Here is a 24,876-nt window from a genome sequence, read left to right as displayed (position 1 = left end):
ACCGTGCGGGACGTCCTGCATGGCCCCCTGGCAGATGGCTTGTCAGGTGTTCTCTGTGGGGCCTAATTCATATTTCATAGTCAGAATTTAGGAATGTATGAACTCAGATTTCTATGGCAGATTGGAAGTGGTGGAATTCTTCGCATTCTGAAAGGATTTCATGTTTTATTTTTAGATATTTCTTGTCATTTTAATATTTCATGATAGGGATGTGTACATCTCAGGCTCTGTTTCCATATGGTTTTAAATTTGGCATTGAAGTCAAAGTGTACTCTTACTTTTTTGTGTATACACTCACACAAAAAAAATGTACGAGAGATGTCACTGGGGTGGTACCTTTTCAAAAGGTACAAATTTGCCTAAAAAGTACAAAAGTGTTCCTCTTAAAATGTGTAGGAACTAATCTATACTTTTGAGGTACCAATATGGACCCTTTAAGTACAAATGTCTCCCTTTTGAAAATGTACCACCCCAGTGACAACTCTCGTACCTTTATTCCTGAGAGTGTAGTAGGGCTTGTTTATAAATGACGTATCTATGCACTTTATTATTTTGTAGAAATTAAGTTGCCCAAATAATCATTAACCAAATACCACTAATATGATATGATTCCATCTGTAAAATTTAGCTCCTCGTTCTCACCATCATCGGGCCTCTGAGAACATGCAAATGAGGGTGCCAAAGGAGATTCTGGAGGACTGCAATCCTCTCCAACAATCAAGTTCAAAATGGCATTCAAATCGTCCACCATTGTGTGAACATTTCAATGATCCAATCCGATCACAAAGTGCAAAACCATGCACCATCCTACATTTCCTATTTTAGAAACATTTTCAATTGGATGTACATCACAATAGGGAGAAAAGGGAAAACATTCCCTTATGTTTGTCTAGTTTAATGTATGTTTTTAGTGATCCTATCATAAGCGATAAGCTGCATTACAGTTTCAGCTTTTGTTAACATGCATTTAAAAGACTTTTATTACCATTTCTTGTTTGGTTTTCATCTTGTCCACACATTATTTTTATTTTTACTATATTATCTTGTAATTTGTTGTAGAATATGCAATTTGTATAGTGTTTAAAAGGTTGTGAAGAAGTTTCTTGACCAATCATTAGTTAAAATGTACATTATTGGATCTGGGGGAGGTCAATTCAGCCTCTTTCATTCCCAGAGGCTCTGCACTGCTTGTGAAAATTTAAATGCACCCAAAACATGTAAATTTAATTGACTAAGATTGGCCATGAAAATGCGGAAATGTGGTTCATCCGGCATAATACAAATACCATTTTTTATTAAAATTAATAATCCAATTAATACATTTTTGGAAAAGCTAAAAATTTCCACAATGGAGACATACCTTGTTTATCACCCCAATATGATGGTTTATACACTATATATACACACATATGTTTGTCCAAACAGCTTGAAAAGTAGATTTTTCACCATAGGTGCACTTTAAATTGTACAAAATATTCTCCAAAATGGCTTTCTACACTCCATTTAATTTTTATTTTTTGCTGCTTGTTTAAACTACTTATTTAAAATGAGCTAAATCAATAAAATTCTGGATAAACTTGGGAAACATCTAATTTATGTTCAATTAGTTCAGCAAATTTAATGGATTACTGTTGTGACAACATGAATGAATTGTGTCAAACGCTGCATTTTTTAGTGCAGGAAATTACTGTTTGTATTTTACATTTCTATCACAAAAGATATTCACAATGCAATTAAAGGTTCTTAACAAACAAACACTGGGAGGGACAATTTGATCAATTGAAATGACTGGGTAGCCCTTTTACTTCTCAATGTCTATACAGTTTTTATCCATGATCTTTCATTGATTAATCAAGCACAGATCATCCTTCACTTTAAAAAAATATTGCAGAAAGACACATGTATAATGTCACGGTATGTGACTGACTGACAAAGTTGGTTGTTATGTTTAAACATTATACATATATGTGTGTGTGTGTGTGTGTGTGTGTGTGTGTGTGTGTGTGTGTGTGTGTGTGTGTACAATGCTTACATGTTCTCAGGAAGTTTATTTACGAGGCCATAGCACAGATAACTGGAATTGTGGCATTGGAAATCTTATGATGTCCTTTACATAGATCACTCCAAGGTGCATAACAATAACACTATACAAACATAGAGGTAAATAGAGGTTCAACCTTGATTTTAATAATAAATCAAAATGAGTTAAGATTATTAAATGCTCAAGAAGTATTTTCACTATTAGTTTATGTACTATAGTTAACAAATGGAACATTTTTATCATTACAGTTGTGCAGTTTGGAAGATTCTCAAATAACCCCGAAATAACCTTAAATGTTAGGAATGCTGTTTCACATTACTTCCTGAACACAAATTGTTACAGGAGTTGATAATTCATCTTAAAATGTTTAATAACAAAAACTACATATCAGATTATGATGAAATCCCATCTTTCTCTTGAATTCACTGATTGTAATAGGTTACAAGAATGAGTAGTAAACATTAAAATAGACCTGAACTGTTTCATTATGTCCTAAGATTCTCTAGTATAAAAATTAGAAGCAAAACTAGATGTCTATTAACATCCCCACAAAACAATCAAGAATAAAACAAGTAAATTGACTAACAAGATGTTGTCCTTAAAGCAAAATTAGACAGCGTGCTCCTGTTAGCCAAGTAAAAATCTCTGGATTATTGTGTCCTGATTACTAACACAACATTCTGGCAACTATAGGATTATATAAAGAGGAGCATGTGTCGTCACTCATGTAATCATTCACTCACTTTTCATAAATGCACTAGGAAATCTAATATGGTACCGCTAAAGCAAATCACATGACACCTGCTAACAACAAGCTTTCTAATGAACAGGTTGAGCATGACCTCGTAATATTTCACAGCACTGTAAACTCTCTAAGCATTTGAGTCATCATTGCCTCACAGTAATTTAATGCCTTAAAACTTGCACAAGTCTATCAATGAATGCCACATTATAGTAACTGTCTTGTAATTGGCTAAAAAAAGACACTGTATAGCCTTAATAAAACTAGACACATGCTTGTATACTATTTTAGATCATTTGCAGGGTAATTGATTTGCAATGTCAACCTAGCTCCAAACTGAAGATAATCAGGGTCAGATCTTGGACAGTACATGAATGGGAGACATCCTGGAAAACTGCTGCTACTGGAAGTGTTATAGAGAGGCCAGCAGGAGGCGCTGACTTTGTGGTTTGAGTGTGTTTTGCAATAGTGATGGAGACAATATGCTGTAATATTAAACTGCAGTGTTCTGGCCAAATGTTCTCTATCAGCCTTATAATCTAATAATCCTCATTATCTTAATGAACAGTCTCGCTAGATGGCATTTGATGATGGTGGATCCTGCACACTTTTAGTTGGTGATCAAGAGACGAGGTGACTGTGAAGTTCTTTTAAGTGTCACATGATCTTTCAAAAATCATTCTGATTTTCTGACTTGGTTGGTTTGGATTTTTTTTTTTATCATGATCGGTGTTAAAAACAGTGGTGTATAATATTTTTCAGGAAGCTGAGTTGCAATTTTTTTCACAGACTGTATGGGCCTCATTCATGAAAGACGAGCAGATTGTGTTTAAATTGTAGGTAAAGCTGTTCTGATTAAAATGTTCTAGTTTGTGAAAGTGTTTATATTTTCCGAATGTGAAATTGAGATTTTTATATCACCTAAAAGCTGTATAAAAAGTTTTGTCTTATAAATACTTTGTTATTAGGATTTTACAACATTTGGCCAATGTAAAACAATTTAAAAATCTGGAATCTGATGGTTCGAAAAAATCTAAATACTAAGAAAATCACCTTTAAATGTGTCCAAATTAAGTGCTTAGTAAAGGACATTGCTAATCACATATCAATAATCAATATTTGGAACAAAATCTTTACTTATAAAAGAAAAATCAATCATTTTGATCCATAAAAAGTATTTTCGACAATTGCAAAAAACACACCTGCATCTTTTGACTGGTTTTGTGGTTTATGGTGACAAAGTTTTTCTAATATGAATAATTAAATACTCTTACTCCCACAACCATGAAGTTGATATTTAGTGGCACCATGTTGGTGTTTCGTAACATCTAGATTTTTTAGGTGGTGGGTTGTTAGCTCAAAGCTCAACCCCCAACCTTGAGAACCAGGACTTACGCACATACACTACGGACAATTTAGCTTACCCAATTCACCTATAGTGCACGTCTTTGGACAGTGAGGAAAACCAGAAATCCTGGAGGAAACCCACGTAAACACTGGAAAAACATGCAAACTCCACACAGAAATGCCAATTGGCCCAGCCAGGACTCAAACCAGCGACTTTTTTGGTGTGAGGTGATTGTGCTACCAACTGCACCACCGTGAAGCCCCAATATTAATAATATTAATCATAATATTAGTAACAATGTAAAATATATTATTGATTGATGAAAGGGCATCCATTGCGTAAAAACATGTTGGATAAGTTAGCGGTTCATTCTGCTGTGGCAACCCCAGATTAATAAAGGGACTAAGCCGAAAAAAAAGAAAATTGATGAATGAATAATATATGTCACTGTCAATTTTGCACAGCTTTTTACAAGCTTATTTTTGTGAACACTTGTATTTGAAATCTTTTGTAACATTATGAACACCTTTACAGTTTACAAAAGAAATAATCAATAAAAAAAAAACTTTAAATAATGAGCATGTGTGTTTTCAACCAACAAAAGAACAATTAATTCTGAAGAAAGTATGATGTTGTTGAGGGGCACTATTGCTTTTTGTTACAGTGATATTCAGCGGTTCTGGCACAATTTTAAGAGCACCCCTTTTGTGGAAAAGAGTGAGCACAATTATCAAAATTGTGATCTTTGCAAGCATATCTTATAACTACAGTGTTTAAGGAAAACAGCACACCTGTTTACAGTGTAGTTTTCCATGTTGGCACCTCTGCTGGCATACATTATGCAGGCATTTCTCTGCCATTTATTAACCTGCTGAGCACTTAAAGTTGGACCTTTGGACCTGAACAATGCTGGTGAATTAAACACAGTGAAACGATGAAAACATTCCCCAGTCATTTCAAATCATATTGAATTGTATTGGGAATATTCAAGCAAGCCAACAAACAAAAAACAGTTTTTTTATGACTTGAGAAATGTGTAAAGCTTACTCCATACTTTGGATCAATCGCAATAAGAAAAACTACATGATATATAAATATAATGTCACAAACTTGAACAAATTAGCACTAAAAAGTCTATAGACACAGGAACATGAGTGCACAGCAAAAAATGACTGTGACAAGGACGGATGATGGCCACAAGGGGATCATGCTTTCATTTCCAAGAATCATTACTTCAGGTTTTTATACATACTTCTTGACACACGAGTGATCCAAAGCATCTATAAAATCAGTTTAGGCACAATGAGTGACCAATCAAAACTGTGCAATACTAGCAACTGTGAGTAATAAAAATCCAGACAATAATAGCTTGAGATATGCCACGAAAGATTAGATGTAAGTGGTTCCAGAGAGAAAAAATGCTTTCGATTTGAAGTGACGATGTGAGTCAAAAATGAAGCAAAGAATAGACAAGCATTATTATGTGCACAAACAGTAAAATTTAAATGCTGACCGGAACATTTATAGACTTTATAGTTCAACCTAACAGCTTGTGCTGAGAAATCAACTACTCTGAGTATTTTAACTTATTCAGCTTATGTTTCCCAGAAAGCTATTGCCAGATATTACCTGAAATGCTTCTGATGTTTGTAACTGAAATAACTAGGTTGATCTATCCACAGTTCCCGATAGCTTGTTGTCCTAAAGACATTTATAACTTAAGCTATTTGTATACACTTCAGAAAGCTCTTTTTCTTATGAAAGCTAAGTACTGGGAAGTTATTTTGTTGTTATGAGGGCACATGTGGATGTGAAGCATGTCAGGCTTTCTTGAAAATGTTACTGGAAAGATTAAAGTCAATTCAAGTCTACAAATATCAGGTAGGAATACAGCAATTGACTTTTTGGTCTAAATCAAACAGGCAGTAACACAGTCACATGCTCGCTTCAAATGTAACTGTATCCTCCAAACACCTTGTTTTTTTCAATTCTCCATGCATAGAGACTACAGTACATGTAAGGAGAGCCTGTATGGCATTTCCCTGACAAAATGCGAACTACAAAGACTCCATTTTCAATCTACCAAAGTAATCATTATTTAAACTCTTGCTTGGTAATAATAATTGGACATCCATAGCATTTACATTAATAGGTTTTTAGATGGTTTGTTTTATAATTATACACCATCCATACTGTACATAAACAGAATATTTCTAAAAGAACAAACAATAATAAATAAATAAATTTACTATGGTACATTATGCTTAAAAATAGCCATACATGAATCAATTGATTATTCCTTTTAATTCATTAATTTATTTTCCTCGGCTTAGTCTCTTTATTTATCAGGGGTTGGCAAAGTGGAATTAACCGCCAACTTACTCAGCATATGTTTCCAACAGCGAATGCCCTTCCAGCTGCAACCCAGTACTGGGAAACATCCATACACACTCATTCACACACGTATACAACCACCAATTTAGTTAATTCAATTCACCTATATGTCTGCATGTCTTTGAACTGTGGGGAAAGCGGAGCACTCAGAGAAAACCCACCTCTACACGAGGAGAATATGCAAACTACACAGAAATGCCAACTGGCCCAGCTGGGACTCAAAACCAGCGACAATCTTGCTGCGAGGCAACAGTGCTAACCACTGAGCCACCGTGTTGACCCTATTCCTTTTAATTTAAGTTAATAAATAAATAATTATAATTTTTTTTGTTCAATTTATTGAAATAAGTAAAATAAGGTCTGTGCTTAACATGGGCCTGTTGGATATACATACATGCAATGATATTGTAACAGTTGAGAACTTTTTAAGAGTTTATAAAATATCTAAAAGAGTAAAAAAAAAACACACCAGAAATCCATCCTTCACACCCACAAATGAAGATATGTTGAAAGGAGATGCGTTTCTAATAAGTGTATTGAAATGTAATGGGCATTCACATTGTGTGACATCATGTCCTGTTTTTGGATAGTTCCGATTTCTGTGGTTCGTGTTGCATTCATATTTCAGTTAACCAGCACCAGAAGCAAAAAAACGAGATTCATATTTTTTCATTTTATTGTGCTCAAAGGTTCAGAGGGCAGCTTTCATATTTGTTAAAATTTTATTAAAATAAAACTTCCAGCAGATCTTCATTAATGGGCGTGAAAGAGGAATTTTGTGTTTTTTTAACTCAATTTTAAACATTTTATCAGCTCTTAACAAGTAAAAAAAAAAAAGGTAAAATATGTTAGTGCCAATAACCTAGTGGTTAGTGCATCGACACATAGCACAGAGGAGCTCACGGCAACTGAAGTTTAATTCCCGGCTCGAGGTCCTTTGAAAGTCTTTCCCCTATCTCTGCTCCCCACACTATTCGGTCTGTAAAATCTCCAATGTCCTTTCCCAATAAGGGTCAAAACCCCTAAAAAATAATTGTATATATCATCACATGCATTGTAAAAAATGCTGGGTTCAACATAATCAATTTGTGCTGGGTCAACATAAAGGAATTGAGTAAACTTGTTTAAGTGGATTGAACATCGAATTGGATTGAACAAGTTCTTCCACAATCGTGTTGTTTCAGCTGATTTTAAAAAAGTATTTTGAGCAAATAACAAGCGTCATTTTTTTGAGTTAGCATTTTTTTTACATAGTAATTATACAATTGTTTTTGGTTTTATGAAAACAATTATGGTAAAAGAATTTATCATTGTATATTATTAAGGCTGCGATTTGGCCTTAAATCAAAATCTTGATTAATTGAACATTTTAACTCGGTTACGATTAAAGAACGATTATTTTATTTTTTTGTCCTCATAATTTACTGACAGGTTTTGTACAGTAAATTTGCTCACTTATTACAAGTGAGAGATTTCTGAATGAGAGATGCATTACTTGATTTTAAAGTAATTGAAGAAAACACACACTATCTAGTATCTATGATTATTTATTGAACACCAGCGTTGAACAACTGAAATTAAAACACACAATGCTTAAAACGAACAGTCTTTTTTTTTCTTATAAAAAAGTGAAAATAAATAACTTGCACTTTTAAAACAAAAGTAATTATTTTTAAAACTAGAAATTAGGCAGCATCTATTCGAAATAAAACAACTCCTGTATATCCTGTAAATAAAATTTTAAATAGTGCATTTCCTGAATCTTGTGTAAACAAATATTTTCATGTAAATAATAATTTTATTGTAATAGAAAACATGCCACCACAAGTCATTGCCGCAGCTTCCAAACATCGTCAAAATAGTGCAAACGTGCAATGTTTGCGATGTAAGTTGCATCGGTATGTGACCGCGTAACAGCTAAGTATTATTAAAGCATTTTATTTCAGATATACTGATAACAAATGCTAAAATCTTGTATAATTCTTGATTCAGAAAATAAAGCTACTGCAGTCCACAAAACCATTTCCAGGAAATAAAGCAGAAATAACTACACTTGGAAATCTGCTTGTGATTTTTTTCTGAGCACGAAAAACAGCCTTCACACCATGCAAAAAGCGATAGTAAAAAAGATTATGACCCACTTCTTTTGAATCAAATCCACTGGATCTTCACCAGAGGCTGGTTATACAATCAGCCTGTTAAGAGTTATATTAACGTTGATGCGCTGATTATTAACAAATAAATTACACGTGCCGAGTAGATGCAAACGCGGTCATTACATCAAGCCACTTTCTCCATCACGTTCAGGACACCCAAAAACATTAAAATAAGCGCTTAACAGATCACATACTGAGAACAGCAGGGATTTTTTGCACGAAATGTCATGGTGGTTTCTCGATACATTACTTGGCAAGTGTAAACAAGAGAGTGTGTGTGTCATGACATGGGGATGTGATGAGTTGTGTCATTTCCATGGAGTAGATTCTCTTCCTGAGGCTTAAAATAATTTGTGGCTGTCTGTATTCATTGACTTGATGATGTTGCAATAACAATGCCTCTAGGGGACTTGCTGCATCTGCTTGGAATACACCCTTGCCTCTTTTTTTTTCATCTCTCAAAACACTGATATAACTGAAGTCTGGTTTCAACCTGCTTTGACCACATTGAACAGCTGTTTATGTATAGACAGTAGAGACAAAAATAAAGCTTATCACTCTATTGCCATATAGACAAAACATACAGTACCTAAAATTACATCAGAATTCTTAGCCCCCCTGTATATTTTTCCCCAATTTCTGTTTAACAGGAAGATTTTTTTTCCCAACACATTTATAAACATAATAGTTTTAATAACTCGTTTTGAATAACTGATTTCTTTTATCTTTGCCATGATGACAGTAAATAATATTTTAATAGATATTTTTAAGATACTATTATTTAGCTTAAAGTGTAGTTTCAAGGCTTAATTATGTTAAGTAGACAAGTTAGGGTAATAAGGTCATTGTATAACGATAGTTTCTGTAGACGATCAAAAAAAATGTTGCTTAAGGGGGCTAATAATATTTACCTTAAAATAGTTACAAACAAAATTAACTGCTTTTATTCTAGCCAAAATAAAACAAATCAGACTTTCTCCAGAAGAAAAAAATATTATCAGAAATACTTTTTGGGAATCTTTAGGGAAACATCAAAATGTGACCCCTAAAGATTATACTTAAATGCTGTTGGAATTTTATATGGTGCACTCTATATTCATAAAGAGACAGGATTATGTGACCACTGCACCATATCAATCCTTCCCTATTTCCTCTTTAGATTATGTGGTCTAATAGATTACCAAAAATTGAGCCATTTAGTCATTTACACTAGGAGCAATCGAGAAATTACATGGCTGACTGTACATGGCTGACTGGCAGTGACCAGAATTATCGAAGCTGAAGCACCACAGCTCGTGTTTTAGAGCAATCGAGACATTTCTCTGCTAAAAGACTGGCAGTGACCAGAAATATCAAAGCTGACTCACCACAGCTTGTGTTTTATCTTTCCAGAACACTCAGTGTCTTTTTATATAACAACTTCAACATTGTGTCTTTACTGCCTACAGATAAAAATAGATTAATTATGGAATTATGGGTGTTGTTAAGCTCAGAGGAAACTAGTGAGAGTAAGGCTGTCTTTCCTGAGCACGTCTTAACTTGGCGGGAATATTTCCAGTAACATTATGAGGCACTTAATGTAATGTTAAACTAGTCATGCAGCCTATTAGCAATTCTATTGTGTGTAATGTGCTGAAACAGTGCTTTAAAAAAGCAAACAAACTGAATGAAACTTTGTACAATACGAGAGCACATATGAAAGTCCATGAGTTGTAAATTCAGCTCTCAGTTATGCATTTCAAAATACATTACAAAAATTTAAATCAATTTTTATTCTTGCTCTGTGAGCACAAAATCTCTTTCAAAAATGTTTTTACCTACCCCAAACTTTTGATTGGTAGCGTAAATGCAATATATATTTTGAATATGATGTTTAGTTTATATACAGTTTAAGTCAGAATGTTTATGCTCCCCTGTTTATTTTTTTCCCCCCAATTTCTGTAATGAATTTCTGTTCTCTCTAACGAAGAACTTATTTATTTCAATACTTTTAAACACAATAGTTTTAATAACTTCTTTCTAATAAATGATTTATTTTATCTTTGCCATGATGACAGTAAATAATATTTTACAAGATATTTTTCAAGACATTTCTATACAGCTTAAAGTGAACTTAACTAGGTTAATTAGGTTAAGTAGGCAGGTTAGGGTAATTAGACAAGTTATTGTTTGACGATGGTTTGTTCTGTAGACTATCAAAAAATATATAACTTAAAGGGGCTAATAATTTTGACCTTAAAATGGCTTTTATTTTTTAATAAAAACTGTTTTAATTCTAGCTGAAATAAAAGAAGTAAGACTTTCTCCAGAAGAAAAAATATTATCAGACATACTGGGAAAATGTCCTTGCTCTGTTAATCATCATTTGGGAAAATTTAAAAAAAAAGAAAAAGAAATTCAAAGCAGGGCTAATAATTCTGACTTCAACTGTATATCTTCAGATGGAAAGCTTTGTCATATGAACTCCAGAGAGAAGAACCAAATCATATTTTTCAGGCGAGCAAAATGATTGAGCAGAAATAATTACTATCTGTTTTTCTCTCTCTTCAGTTACAAATTTGGGCATGTTCCATTCACAAATTATTTTGGCAGGGCATGTGGTGTCATATTAGCTGTACTCGATATAGAAATCATTAATTCCACATTCCTGATGTGTTAACAAAATGTGTAGGTGGCTGGAATGCGTGAGGGCTCGTACCGAGTCATTATCCCAAGGACAACATCGCCTAGTCACATCATTTGAAATAAACTCCATCACCAATTAGATCTGCATTCCAGATGCTTCGCAGGAAGTTAATCATCAGATGTTTACAAAGCTTATTCTGAAGCATATTTGTCTGGGATCTCAAATCTGTCCATCTACAATTCAGAGCCTTCTCTGACCCTGTGAATACAGAAATTAAAATCAAGCAAAACAAATGGTGTCATCTAATTAAAAAGGACATCCTGAAGTAAAGATTTCTCCCAGGGCTTATATTCCATCCTTTTAAAGACAGGGCATGTAGAGTTGTTGGCTAGTTTAGAGAAGGGATGTGGCTGCTATCACTCAAGACAACTCCCGCCCCTTCCCACCCCCTGTAAAGTATATAAAGCACTCAGGTTTTTCAGTGAAACTCAGACCATTAGCAGTGTCACAGCTGAATACTCATCTCTAACCAACCAACCAAGACGCTCTTTGGAAATACACTATAACAAGGACTTCATCAGCACTTGCAGTCAATTCTAAAAACCAGACCAAATTATCAGGTAGGTTCCTTTTTTGGGGGGTTTGTTAACATTGAATTGGGGATTTTAAGATTTGGTGACCTCAAAGGTCAAAGGCAAATAACTTTCTGGAAATTGCACTTGTGTGCACTTTCCAGGAAATTATAAGAATTGCTATTGAGAAATGATACGCTTGAGCAAGACTTAACCTCTATATAACTTTCAAAATAAATAAATAACCATTATGGAGTCAACAAGAAACACCACCTTTGAAAATTGGCAAGAAACCTTCATCCTCCATAGAACATTTTTTACAGAGCTAAAAGGATATTCATGGAGTAAAATTACTTTTCAAAATGTTTACAGCAGCAACAAATTGATTTATTTAAGTACCTTTCACTGAAAGAACACTTGAGAGACCCAAAATGGTTCTCCTTTGATATCGCTACAAAAACCCAATTTGGGAATCTGTTTTCAGGGTGATTTTGTTAAATAAAACATGAGGATATGTTTTATATTCGTTAACATGTCTACATGTTCTTCCACAGGTTCCATTCACAATGAAGTCCATGCTTCAGAAGGCTTTCCTATGGTGCATGTTGACCGCACTTCTGCCGAGCATCACCAGTGCAAAACCTCTGAATACAGATGGTTTGAGAAGGTACGCTCTTGAACAAATCCCTCTTTTCTATCAACACTCTGACTGTGAATCAAACCTCATGGGTTTCTCTTCTTGTCATTGCTTAGGTTCAGTGTTTGGCTCCAGAGTAGGGTGAAGAGAGAGAGAAGCGAGAGCGACATGACAGATTTGCTGACTCAGAGAAACTGCGATACAGAGTCACTGGTACCCCAGCACAGGTACGTCACATGCTTTGTTTAATTAAATCAGAATGATTCTTAGCATGGACACTAACTGCTTTCTGCTTGCCTCCAGAAATGCGAGAGTAAAGCGGACAGATCCAGCCTACTCCATCAAAAGAGTGGAAAGAGCGGGCTGTAATCTGGCCACCTGCTCAGTGCACGAGCTTGCCCACCTGCTGAACATAATGCACGCAAAGACCAACAACGCCCCTACTGACAAGATCGGCTCGAATGGCTATGGACGGCGACGGAGGCGTTCGTTACCATCAAACCAACCTGCACTAACCTTCCACGAAGGCCGTCTAAAGCTGGCATGGGTTCGATCCACTCACAAAGGGAATTAAGGAACCACACGGGAACACCTCTGCGGTTTGTCCTAAGCCTTTGATTTACATTGGCTTGGTTTACTGAGATACTTCTGATACTTCGTTTGCTGAACGTTAGTGTACTTCCTTCAGGCACAAAGGAGCAACTGGAGCATCCTTCTCTCCATCCTCTGCCTGATGGGTTGGACAGAGAAGGATTCGGGTCATGGTTGTGGAAAAAAAGGAGTGCTAAAAATGACTTTTAAAAAACTTAAGGGTTCTAAGCAATTTGTGGGCAATGATTTGTGCATGTGTCTAGCATTCTTGTCATTGTAATGGCGCTTTGGGACTTGACTCTCTGTCTCTTCTGCAGCACTGATGCGCCCTCTGCTGGAGAATGAAGAAATTGCCCAGGACTCTACCAGCCCACATTTTCATTGAAGAAGACAGAGAGAATTGCAAGAAGAGGAAAGACTGAACTTTGCGCGACTTAAAGCTATTTACCTTGGGGGACCAATTATGAAGACTTTTTGTTGTCCTGGGGGACATCCACATACTTGAAGACTGATTTAGCTATGCTACGGGACCTGTGCAATAACTCACTTTAATATTATGTAGTATATTAAGAATGTGTATAAAGATGTATATTATGAAAATACTGTATGTTAAAAGTGCATATATTTATATCTACATACTGTACATGTAGTCTTAAGATATTATTTGCGTTTATTGTGAAGATGTTTATCCTGTGAGTTCATATAGATATAATGAGATGCTTTTTTTCACATGAATCATTCCATAATGTGACATAATGTGTGTTAATGAATTACCTAATAAACTCCGGCAAGAGTGAGTGAGAAAAATGTGTCCGTGTCATTTCCAAAGCAGTAGTTGATTCTGTAGTTGATTCTGCATTCATTCATTCATTTTCCTTTGGCTTAGTCCCTTTATTCATCAGGGGTTACCACAGCGGAACGAACCGCCAATTTATCCAGCATATGTTTTACACAGCGGATGCCCTTCCAGCTGCAGCCCAGTAATGGGGAAACAATTCTGTGCAATAAATTGAAAAATAAAAAATAAAATTAAAGAGAATATCATTATTTTTTAAACCGTAAAATTTTATGAGGCCCGAATAAACATTTAAACCCTGTGTTTTTATCAAATCTGGTGGGAAAATATGAAATTACATCCTTTTCAATGCTTAATAAAGAAAGTTAAACAGTTTTATTTGTACTAAAGCAACGGTACAATAAGCCAACAATATAGACTAGACATTTATCACACTTTTGTCGTTCATTTTAAAAGGGGGATTTTACCTTAAGTGTTCGCAGAGAAGCTAAAAAATGGTTTTAGCAAGTCGTCTGTGGGGGAGAAAACAAGAAAAAAAAATCACTACAAATCCAGCAGAGGGCGCTTTCTCACACTAAACCACATTAAAAATACCAGAATAATAAACAAATGCACGACAATATTACATTAATTATATACTTGAAAAAAGCAACATTATGACATCTTAAAAATAAGAGAAGAATTTGGCACATAAATAGAGCACTAACCAAATTAGAAGTCTAAGGTTTTGTGTGTGTGTGTGTGTGTGTGTTTTAACAATACATAATAACCATAACAATGGATGACATCAAATACAATAATAAACAAGGAAAATTATAAATAAATAAATAAAATTGATAATAAAATAAGATAATAGAAACAGTATACAGAGGCAAACCTATCGAATTAAAAAATAACAAAGTCCCTATAAAATTTCAGTTTTTACACTTCTTTGCTGTAAACATTTTGCTAAGTAATTAAACAATTTCAGACACAAAGAAAATTCTGCAAATTAGGTAATGATGAAGCAAATCTACATTTGTGAATAGAATATTTCCCCAATAAAATATTCTGTTATGTTTCTCATGAGAAAAGAATCAAACTATATATCACACATGGAAAAATCTAAGTTAAACTCACGTTGTAACAAGGTGGATACATCAGACCGAAACACTTCAACGTGGGCATTTGACAAAAAGATGATCAACCAGGCCCGGGTTGGCTAATCGGAGGACCAGGAGAATTCCCGGTGGGCCGGTCCGTTTTTTGGCTGCGAGAGCCCGTGTCCCTATGCTTGCACTCTCAGCAGTCGCACTTTTTTTTCATTTATTTATTTATTTGACCATAGCCTCACTTTTATTCATTATTTTGCCGCCGATCCGCTCTTTTTATTTATTTTCTCGTAGCCACGTGAGCAAAATGCAGCCTGCAGGTTAATGATGATGTAACTATCATTTGACCCCAAACAGCGGCAGTGGCACCATAGTGAATATAAAAATGTGAGTAATTAATATTAACAAATAGGCTATTACACCTGCTTAATGAAAATTAGATGATTCACGACATTAATAAATCTGAAATAACTTGATCAGAAACCAAAAATGGGAGAAGATGTCTGATGTGGTCCAGTGTTCAGCACGTTGTATTAAGACGCCGCCGACCTGAGGTCGAACCTCAAGTGATGAGTTTTTTTTTTTATTGTTAAGACATAATACTTTTAGGGTTGTTGAACATTTGAAGTTTTAAAGAAGCTGTTTTCTTAAAAAAGACGCGATAGTGTCATTAGAAATACAATTGGAAATGACGTTATTTTAATATAGTCAGTCGTGAACTTAACTCAAGCATCGAATCGGATGATCACAGGGCCGGAGTGAGACTCCTTTTCAGCCCTGAAGTTTCAAGCCTTAAATTAGGGGTTAGTTAGAGACAGTCGAATGCAGTGCAGCACATAATGAGTTGCAAAGTTTCTAAGTATGTTGCTAACTAGTAAGTGTTACAATGTAAGAAACTAATTTTTAAAAATATTACGCTTCATATAACGTTACACTCACGTGAGATTAATCTGCATCGTGTTCCGTTTGGTAGGCCTGCACTTGACACACTGGGTTTCACGCATGCGCGAGGCGCCAAAGCCAACAACGTGATGGCTACCATATGGCTACCCCATCATCTTTTTATCCCGAAGAAGTAATACTACATTTGACACAAAAGACGTTAATTTGTTCAATTTATGTTCTCTTTTACCTCTGTAGCAGTTCTATGGAATGGCAAGTGTATGTGAACATAGTAACAAGAAAAAGAAAAATTAAGGTATGTTTTTTTTATGTTTTACCTCATATAAAAACCAACATAATCAATAAAAACATACGAATTCTTCAAGGAAGTCTTTCAAGGAATGTATTGCGAGAAACATGACCTTTAAGCGTTTTTGTTGACATTTTATTTTAGGCAGAAAATAGAAACAGAACATTACATTGTTATTGTCAAGTGGAAACCTTGTGTCTATATTTCAGTGTGCTATGGTGTAACAAAAAAGCAAATATTTCAAATGGAAAATGTAATTTGTTTTTTAGTCTAAATAACTGCTAAAATCATTAGTGTAACAAAATGTAATCTTTACCCTTTTGTCTTGTGCTTGCATGGATGATTTTCTACTCATGTGTGTAAACCTTATTAACACTAACCAACTAAATGTTTTAACTATTAAAAACAGTCCAATTAAAGGAGTTTGAGCTTGTGATTAATTGGTTAAATGGATTAGGTCAAAAATGAAATTTCTGTAATAATTTACTCACCCTTGACATGTTGAATTATTTTGTCTGGAAAATATTTTGAAAAATGTTGGAAACTGGTAACCTGTGACTTCCATAGTATTACCTACTATGTAAATGTTTACGTTTTCCAACATTTTTCCAAAATATCTTCCTTTGTGTTCAACAGAATAAAAACACTCTGGAATAAGTTAGTAAATGATTATACTTCTAGGGTTAGTCCCTTTATTAATCTGGGGTCGCCACAGCGGAATGAACTGCCAACTTAAGCGAGTAAATAATAACATAGTATTCCTTTTTGGGCAAACAAAGTAAAAGCAAAATCCATCAGACAAGATTCAGATCTTACTGGCACTGCAAGGGTTAAGTGTGGTGGCATTTTTTACTTGTAGATTAAGAGAGTTGAGGCATATTTTCACACCCAGCGAGTGCTGTACTACTGAACACATCACAGTCTAGGGACAGTCACACAGAGGCAACACCAAAATAACAGAGACAAAAGACAGAGGACGGAAGGTGAGTTGCTTGATATTTTCTTAAAATAAGCTTACTAACCCCTTTACAGTTGGTTTACCGCAACAGAAGTGCTTTAATTCTCAAGCATCTCCTGCAAGTCTGAACCTGTTGTGAGCTGATGCTTCACTCCATTACAGCTCTGTAGTTGTAATCCTTGTACATTAGTTCCCACTTAGTCTCTGTCTTGCATTGTTTACTTATTTCTCTTCATAAAAATCAGCTAGGGTTAGAGATTGTAGAGTTTTATCAGGGGTGGTACCATTTTTAAAAAAAATGTTGAGGCATTTCCTTATTTAGAACTGCATGGTGTATCTGTTCTTGCAGATAAGCTAAAACCTTGTAACTTCCTAGCATTTTACACAAGCTGCTTCACATGCTACAAGACACGCTCAGGAGGATCAGTAAATACATAGGGGGAATAACTATATCGTACATGCCTTTGAGGATGCAGAAACAGTGAACTGTTAGAAGTCTTCTTATGAATTTCCTTTTTCCTGTTTGTGAAAACCACACATACACACACGATTGGTAGTTAGCATTCATCAGCTCACTGAGAGGTAAACAACCCATGCTCTAATAACCTTATAACAACAATTGTGGTGCTTTTACTGTGTATTTGTTTTAGGATTATGCAATGCATTTAAGAGTTTACTTCTGTCCCTCAGTTGAAACTTAACTGGACATCGTGTCTGCTGTGCTGTCAAAATGAGCAAAAAAGGAACCCCTCTGTCTAAGCAACAATCAACACCCAACTTTGGGAGGGGTAAGTTTGGCACAGTGTATGATAATCCTATATCTTAAGAGTCATGTTAACTTGTTTTTTAGCCAGTTTTGTGCTTGTTAAAGGCAAGTATATGTGCAGACCCATTGAAACAAGCTCCTATAAAGTGGCATGAGGACATAACGTCTGCTATTGTCTCTCTCAAAGTAGGTTAAAGTCAAGGTGTCCTTTACATTCTTTACAAGCATGTCATAAAGTGCTCTATCAAAAGAGCGCTGGATGTTTCTAAAAATAGCTGATTTGCAACGAAGCACTTTCCTCATGACAAGTCTGATGAGTTGTGCAACAGCTTTTGCAACAAGTTGTTTTCATTTGAAACCCAAAGAACTATAGATGCAGGTATTTTAATTACACGCTAATGACTTTTATATAAAATAAATAGTATAATATAACTGTATGTGAATGACAAAAGAGTGAAATGCTGGTTACATGTAAAATGCTATTTTGTAAAGGGTTAAGCAGAAGTAAAAATTAAGAACTACTCTGTACTACATTTACATATATTCATTTAGCAGACACTTTGTAAAGCAACTTACAAATGAGTGACACGACAAGCGATTCATCCTAACCTGGTCTATTTTAGATTACACATAAAAATAATAATTTTATTAAAATCAGCTTGTCTTGGGACTACAAGTGGAAATTAGCATTTTTGCTATAACTTGAGACCATGCATCTTGCTTATGTTTGAAATAAATATATATTTAATAGTAAAAAATAAAATAATAATATAATATAATAAATAGTCTTTTAGTTTGGATCAAATAATAATAATAATAATAATAATAATAGTAAATAAATAAATAAAGAAATAAACTTAACATAAAATAAAATAAAAATACACGAAAATATAAATAAAATTATTTTAGTTTGGCTGAAATAAAAATAATAGTAGTAAAATTTAAAAAAATTATTAATTAATGTTTAAAGGCATGTCTTGAATGTTAAAAGGAAATTCTTAATCCAATAATGAATTATTTACTGAACAATTGTGGGTTTTGAACAGTTATGGGTTATTTGATAACAAATTATTTAAAAATATAAAACTGCAAAAATTAATATTATAAATCCCCTTAAGAATTTATTATTTGTTTGTTGATATAAATTTGTTGATACAAACCACTTTCAACTAATTATTTGTTTGTTTGTTTGTTAGACTTTATTAATCCCAAAGGGAAATTCATGTCACAGCAGAGCTCTCCATAATAAAGATAAATAAAATATGTTATTAATATTTATTAACTATTACAATTCAGCATAGGGCGAAGCAGTGGTGCAGTAGGTAGTGCTGTCGCCTCACAGCAAGAAGGTCGCTGGTTCGAGCCTCAGCTCAGTTGGCGTTTCTGTGTGGAGTTTGCATGTTCTCCCTGCGTTCGTGTGGGTTTCCTCCGGGTGCTCCGGTTACCCCCACAGTCCAAAGACATGCGGTACAAGTGAATTGAGTAGACTAAATTGTCCGTAGTCTATGAGTGTGTGTGTGAATGTGTGTGTGGAGGTCCATTCTGCTGTGGCGACCCCGGATTAATAAAGGGACGAAGCCGACAAGAAAATGAATGAATTCAGCATAATTCATCTAGTATGATTTTGGTCATACAATCTGATCACTCTTGACTAAAAATGACTTCCTGTATCTTTCTCTGTAACGCCAAGGCTGAATTAATCTTGCACTAAAAGAGCTTGCACACGCTTGGACTATATCAAAAGGAAATGACTATCATGGTTCATCATAGTGACAAATTTGTTCAATCATGTGCAATCTCTTCTATAGTGGGTAGACCCTGCCCTTTTTATAAGCTTATTTAATTTGTTTTTATCTAATTAACCTAATTTGCTAGTTAACCTAATTAGTACATATTATTTAACTATTTTGTAAGACACTAGTATCCAGCTTAAAGTGTGATTTTAAAAGCCCAACAGTTATCAAAAAAGACACAAATATATATTGTAACAAACTCTCATGTTTAAAAATAAGACTTGAATATAACTTAATTTCACTTAACATTTCACTGTATACACACACACACACACACACATATATATATATATATATATATATATATATATGTAATAATGTGTATATAAGAGCAATAATTAATCATGTACAAATCCTAGACAAATTTGGAAAAAAATAACCAAGTGCAACAAAACAAGAAGTACACTGCACAAAGTGGGCTGGACTTGTATGTTAAAATGAAAGTACTGCTCTGTCTCTGAGGGTGTTAGGAAATGAAGAGTTAATCCTTTAGACAAATAGAAATGTGAGCTGAGGAGGGGGCAGAGGCTTGGGCAGGTATGAGGCCAGTGTTGCTCTGCTGGGTGGAGTTTAGCTTTTCCCAACTGTTTCCAAACAAATAAGGAAAGGTCGGAAAAGACACTGGATTTAAAAGGAGCAAATAAACATAACCTTCCAGTCTGTCACACCCAGTACTCTCTGGAACGCTGAGGTTGCCAGACCTTCAAAAAAACACAGGTAAACGAATGCATGAGTTTCTAACTGTTCGCTGAGGCAGTGTGTTTAGCACCTTTACTTTAAAGGCATATCGTTCACCCAAAAGTTCTGTCCTTTGTTTCATTCTTCATTTACACAAAAGAAGATTTTCAGAAGAATGTTGGAAAACAGTAGTCATTGACCTCTATAGATGTAATAAAGGTGTCAATGAATAACATATCTTTGGTGTTTCAGAAGAAAGAAACTCAAACAGGTTTAAAACGAGTGGACGGTTAGCAAACAGTGACAGAATATGTTGTTTCTGGGTGAATCCCTTTACGCCTTGTGTTTTGCGTACTCATTTCCCGGTTCACTGAAACAAGGTAACTTGTAACTTCATCCACATGGATATTTGAAGGCTGTTTTAGATGTTATGGGATGTAGTTGGGAACAGAGTATCCCTTTGGGTTGTGTGCATATCAGCTTTTCAGAAGCTTGCCAATAATACTGCACATACTGATGGTGTATGCGTCATATTGACTTACCTGTAATTCTGGTTACCTTTGCTGGGAAGGGCACATGTTGGCTTAATATTAGTTGAGCTGTCATGTATGACATGCTGTGCTTGGGAATTTAAACATGCGGCTCTTAAAGGGATAGTTCACTCAAAAATGTAAATTCTGTCATTTACTCTCCCTTCGCTTGTTCCAAATATGTTTGAGTTTCTTTCTTCTGTTGAACACAATAGAGGATAATGTGAGGGATGAAATGTTGTCAAACAGAAGTTGATGGCTCCCGTATTAAAACATTCTTCAAAATATCTACTTTTATGTTCAACAAAAATTATAAAGGAGTAAAACCAATTAAGGGTGAGAATAATTCGCTTTTGGGTGAACTGTACCTTTAAGAGCATACTGTGAAAATACAGTATACATTGTTCATATGCAGTCTGCCTTTAAAGGTGCGGTTCTGTTATGAACATGCGTGAACTCATGCCAAGACAATGTTTCTCTATTATAAAAACAAGAGGGCTGAGAAATGATCGTGACAACTCGCAAATTCCAGAACCTGCCACTGCCAGTGTTTTGAAGTGTCTCAGGTTCTGCTCACCGCTGGCTGTTGCTGTCAGATGCTGTCAGATGCTTTAAATAGGGCATCAGCAAGACTGGAAAACACTGTAGCCCTATAGACAAACAAGACATAGAGCTGAAGAGCACAGTTGTAAAGCAACAGGGACATAGAGAGTGCAAATCCACAAAAGCTATGGCACAAATTACTACTGAAGGTAAGAGGAAGTGTATAATCCAATATAATTGTGTATAATGGGGTCGCTCGAGCTGAATAATAGGGGTCAATGACTGTCAAAAGATTGGACAATGGAAGGGTCAGATAGAAGTAAAGGATAAAGTATGGTGAGTTAATTTTCTTTAATAGTGAAGTGACACGTTGGTTTATGCTTCAGAGATTAGCTTAATTCTGACAGAAATGGCATTTTCAGCGGGATAGACTAAACTTAAAATAAAGATGTTTAATATAATATAATTATCACAGGGTCTTAAAAAAAATAATAACACATGTATGAATGTGTTATTTTAAGTTATATATGTATTATATATTTAGTTTTCTCTCACTAAAATGATATACAGATATACATTTAATAATTATTATTATTAATATTATAAAATTATAATTCTTGAAAAATATTTAATAGATTTTTTCCAACACATTTTTAAACATAAAAGTTTTAATAACTTTATTCTTAATAACAAATTCGTGATGATAGTGCATAATATTATAGTTATTTTGCAAGCTAATAGTATTTAGCCTTATGCAATTTTAATTACATTAATTAGGTTAACAAGACAAGTTAGCTTAATTAGGCATTGGAAAACAGTGGTTTATTTTGTAGCCAATCAAAATAAGGATATTTTTATGACAATATTAACATTAAAATGAGTTAAAACATCTTTAAAACTGCTTTTATACTAGCCAAACTAAAATAAATACATTTGAGTCTTATATGGATAGAAAACAATATAATATGAAATACCTTGCCTGTTAAACTTCACTTGTATACCCTTTTAAAGAATGCAGTTCTTCTTACAGGCTAATAAGTTTATATAAGTGTGTGTATATTTATTCTGAAATGTACTTTAACACTTATTTTTACTGTTTCTTTAAGGTATCTTACAGTAAAACTTTAGTATGCGTATAATTTTACTCCCAATCTTTACACACAAGGAGAAGAAAAAAGCTATATACAAAATATATTTGATTATTTTTCTGTAAGATTTGCTCTACAAAACTAGGGGGTTTGCGCATGTGTATGACACAGCTGTTCTAGAAGTGCGGTGAAAGTGATATCTAGTTTTTCCTCGATGGGCAGGGCTGTGTCCCCAATCCTCCTTCTGACTGGCTTGCGGACTGTTGACATCAAGGTTGAATATCCAGTTACATGTCAACACAGCCTTGCATTTGACTTCATAACTCTGTCTGCCTTTGCAAACTTTATTTAGGGATGAACCCGACCTACATTCTATGTATATACACACTCAGCCTTGTACAAGCAGATAGTCAGTGATATTAAGATATTGGAGCTGGCATGATATAACGCCCTGGACAGGGAAGGGTTTTTGATATAACAGTGCGTGTGTGTGTTTTAATGGAGAAAAGATGGTGAGGTAGAGGCTAACAATATAGTGATGTGTGGCAGGAACCTGCAGACAAGGCCTAGATTTTTATATGTAGAAAAAGTTAAGTTAAATAATTAAACTGTATTTAAAATGACAATATTCTATTATTATTTTCCAATGTCAAAAGCATCTTCTATGATGGATTTTCAAATTTTTAATGCAAGGGCCCACTAAAAATAATGACCCCTCTATCAAAATATAATGCCTTGTTTTATTTTTTGTAAACATAAACATATTAATATGTGAGGAATGTGAGGAAATTAATAAATCTATAAATAAATTGTATTTATATTTATATATACAGTGATCAGAATATATGAGTACAGTACACTCCTCACAAATCTCATTGAAATTAATATTTTCTATAGGATGCTTTACAATATTAAATTTGTGCATATACAGTACATAAGATTAGTCAGTACTTAAGCCAAATCTGGAGATAATTAAACAAAATAATTTATGATAACAGTCCAAAAAGTACTATCCTAAATTTATATGTTAGAGGAAAATATTAAATAATAATTTTAAAAAGAGAAAAAATCAAGAGAAACAAAAATATAAAGTTTTGTTGAGATTATTCAGATTTATACAAATTGTTTCACATGAACTTAAATGCTGTATCTTTCTATTTCAAAAGATATTTGTTGACTAAGATATTATTTTAATAGATAAATCTGTTCATTCATTAATTCTATTTTATTCAAATGCACCAAATATAACCTATACTCACTGAGAAATGGATAAAAATATTTAATTTACTCTTATATTTAATATTTTCACTTATTTTTTAAAAATGTGTTTAAAACAATATTTAATTAATAAACTATTTAACAATGAATTGTTAAATTGTTAAAATACTGCAGATATAAATTAAATATCAAATATTTAGTCCTCATCTTATATAACATTTTTTTAAAACTGACAAAAATGTTTTTGTAAAGTCTCCAGATGGCAATTTGAATAATAACATATTCAGATTTCCATAGAATGAAGCCACATTAATAATGTAATGAAATTAGATTCTGTAAATGAATTAAAATATTGCGAATATAAACTGCAAATATTGTAAATGTAAAGCCTCCGTATGCCAGTTTAAAACATGACACTTTTTTTTTTAAAGTGTTACACAAAAAAAGGAAACTACAAAAAGCAGATTTGCAAATGTGCCATAAACTTCTGCTTTACAGTGCTGGTTATGCATTTTAAAGAACAACAATGCAGTTTATTATGCACTTAATACTGTACAAACATAAATACACTGAGTTCCTTTTCCCTGTGATTCATTTTTAGTAATAATGATTAAACAAAAACACTGCTATAAACAACTAAAGGAATACACCACATAGTTTTTGGACAACAACAACTGCTCTGACACTTTGGTATTAGAATGACTGACCCCAAGCGGTCTCTGACAGGACAGGATTTGGTTAACTTGACCAAGACGCAACTAGAGCCGTGTGGACGAACACTTGAGAACATGTTTATAACCATGATTTGTGCAGTTGTAGAGCAAACTCCAGCTATTATTTTCGTAGGCTTAATATTACAAATAAAACTAATGTCATGTCATTCATTTCAAAGCACGAGTCAGCTCTCAATGTTATAGTAACACATTACAGAAACACCCAGCACATTTTGCAGTCTCATTTGTCCACTGCTAAGGGATTTTGTGCAATAGATACAGTACAAGCTTGTGAATAAGAAGCTGATGGAAAATTGTACTGCTGTAATAGAAGCTTCTTTATAAAAAATCAAATGCTGCATGATGTACTTAACAAGGCGTTCCTCGAAACCTGATCGTGAAC

General features: G+C 34.1%; 2 protein-coding genes and 1 long non-coding RNA gene across 9 annotated transcripts in view; 2 read left to right on the top strand and 1 right to left on the bottom strand.

The window, feature by feature from the left end:
• The window catches only part of LOC137488267 (uncharacterized), a 52,712-nt gene extending 36,726 nt beyond the window's left edge, over positions 1-15,986 (bottom strand). Inside the window, exons 1-3 of the long non-coding RNA XR_011010700.2 lie at positions 15,934-15,986; positions 14,371-14,415; positions 13,882-14,104 (exon numbers count right to left, since the gene is read on the bottom strand). This is a non-coding gene — a long non-coding RNA (uncharacterized lncRNA). The remainder of the gene's footprint in view (positions 1-13,881; positions 14,105-14,370; positions 14,416-15,933) is intronic.
• Positions 11,798-13,918, top strand: admb (adrenomedullin b). 3 transcript variants are annotated; one of them, XM_021474410.3, is made up of 5 exons: positions 11,798-11,927; positions 12,434-12,546; positions 12,633-12,743; positions 12,820-13,115; positions 13,425-13,910. In XM_021474410.3, the coding sequence occupies exons 2-4, from the start codon at positions 12,446-12,448 to the stop codon at positions 13,088-13,090; spliced, it is 483 nt and encodes a 160-aa protein (XP_021330085.1). In that variant the 5' UTR covers positions 11,798-11,927; positions 12,434-12,445; the 3' UTR covers positions 13,091-13,115; positions 13,425-13,910. The 3 variants fall into 3 exon arrangements, with proteins under 3 accessions (XP_021330085.1, XP_073786051.1, XP_021330084.1); XM_073929950.1 differs by having other exon boundaries at positions 13,205-13,910; XM_021474409.3 differs by having other exon boundaries at positions 12,820-13,918.
• A 16-nt stretch (positions 15,987-16,002) lies between the features above and the next one.
• ampd3b (adenosine monophosphate deaminase 3b) overlaps positions 16,003-24,876 on the top strand; it is a 34,534-nt gene continuing 25,660 nt past the window's right edge. The window contains exons 1-3 of one of the 5 annotated variants that reach the window (XM_073928916.1): positions 16,003-16,192; positions 17,046-17,169; positions 17,835-17,932. In XM_073928916.1, coding sequence (XP_073785017.1) covers positions 17,875-17,932 — 58 coding nt within the window. In that variant the 5' untranslated portion in view covers positions 16,003-16,192; positions 17,046-17,169; positions 17,835-17,874. 5 annotated transcript variants of the gene reach the window in all.

This window comes from Danio rerio, chromosome 18 (genome assembly GCF_049306965.1).
Source record: "Danio rerio strain Tuebingen ecotype United States chromosome 18, GRCz12tu, whole genome shotgun sequence".
In the NCBI taxonomy this organism is placed as follows: domain Eukaryota; kingdom Metazoa; phylum Chordata; class Actinopteri; order Cypriniformes; family Danionidae; genus Danio; species Danio rerio.
This window is presented reverse-complemented; position numbering and strand designations above follow the sequence as displayed.

What these genes read in the sequence shown, in the direction of transcription:
- admb (XM_021474409.3), top strand. Translation starts at nt 12,446, where the DNA reads ATGAAGTCCATGCTTCAGAAGGCTTTCCTATGGTGCATGTTGACCGCA. An exon ending in AATACAGATGGTTTGAGAAG is followed by an intron (nt 12,547 to 12,632) that starts GTACGCTCTTGA and finishes GTCATTGCTTAG; the next exon opens with GTTCAGTGTTTGGCTCCAGA. An exon ending in TCACTGGTACCCCAGCACAG is followed by an intron (nt 12,744 to 12,819) that starts GTACGTCACATG and finishes GCTTGCCTCCAG; the next exon opens with AAATGCGAGAGTAAAGCGGA.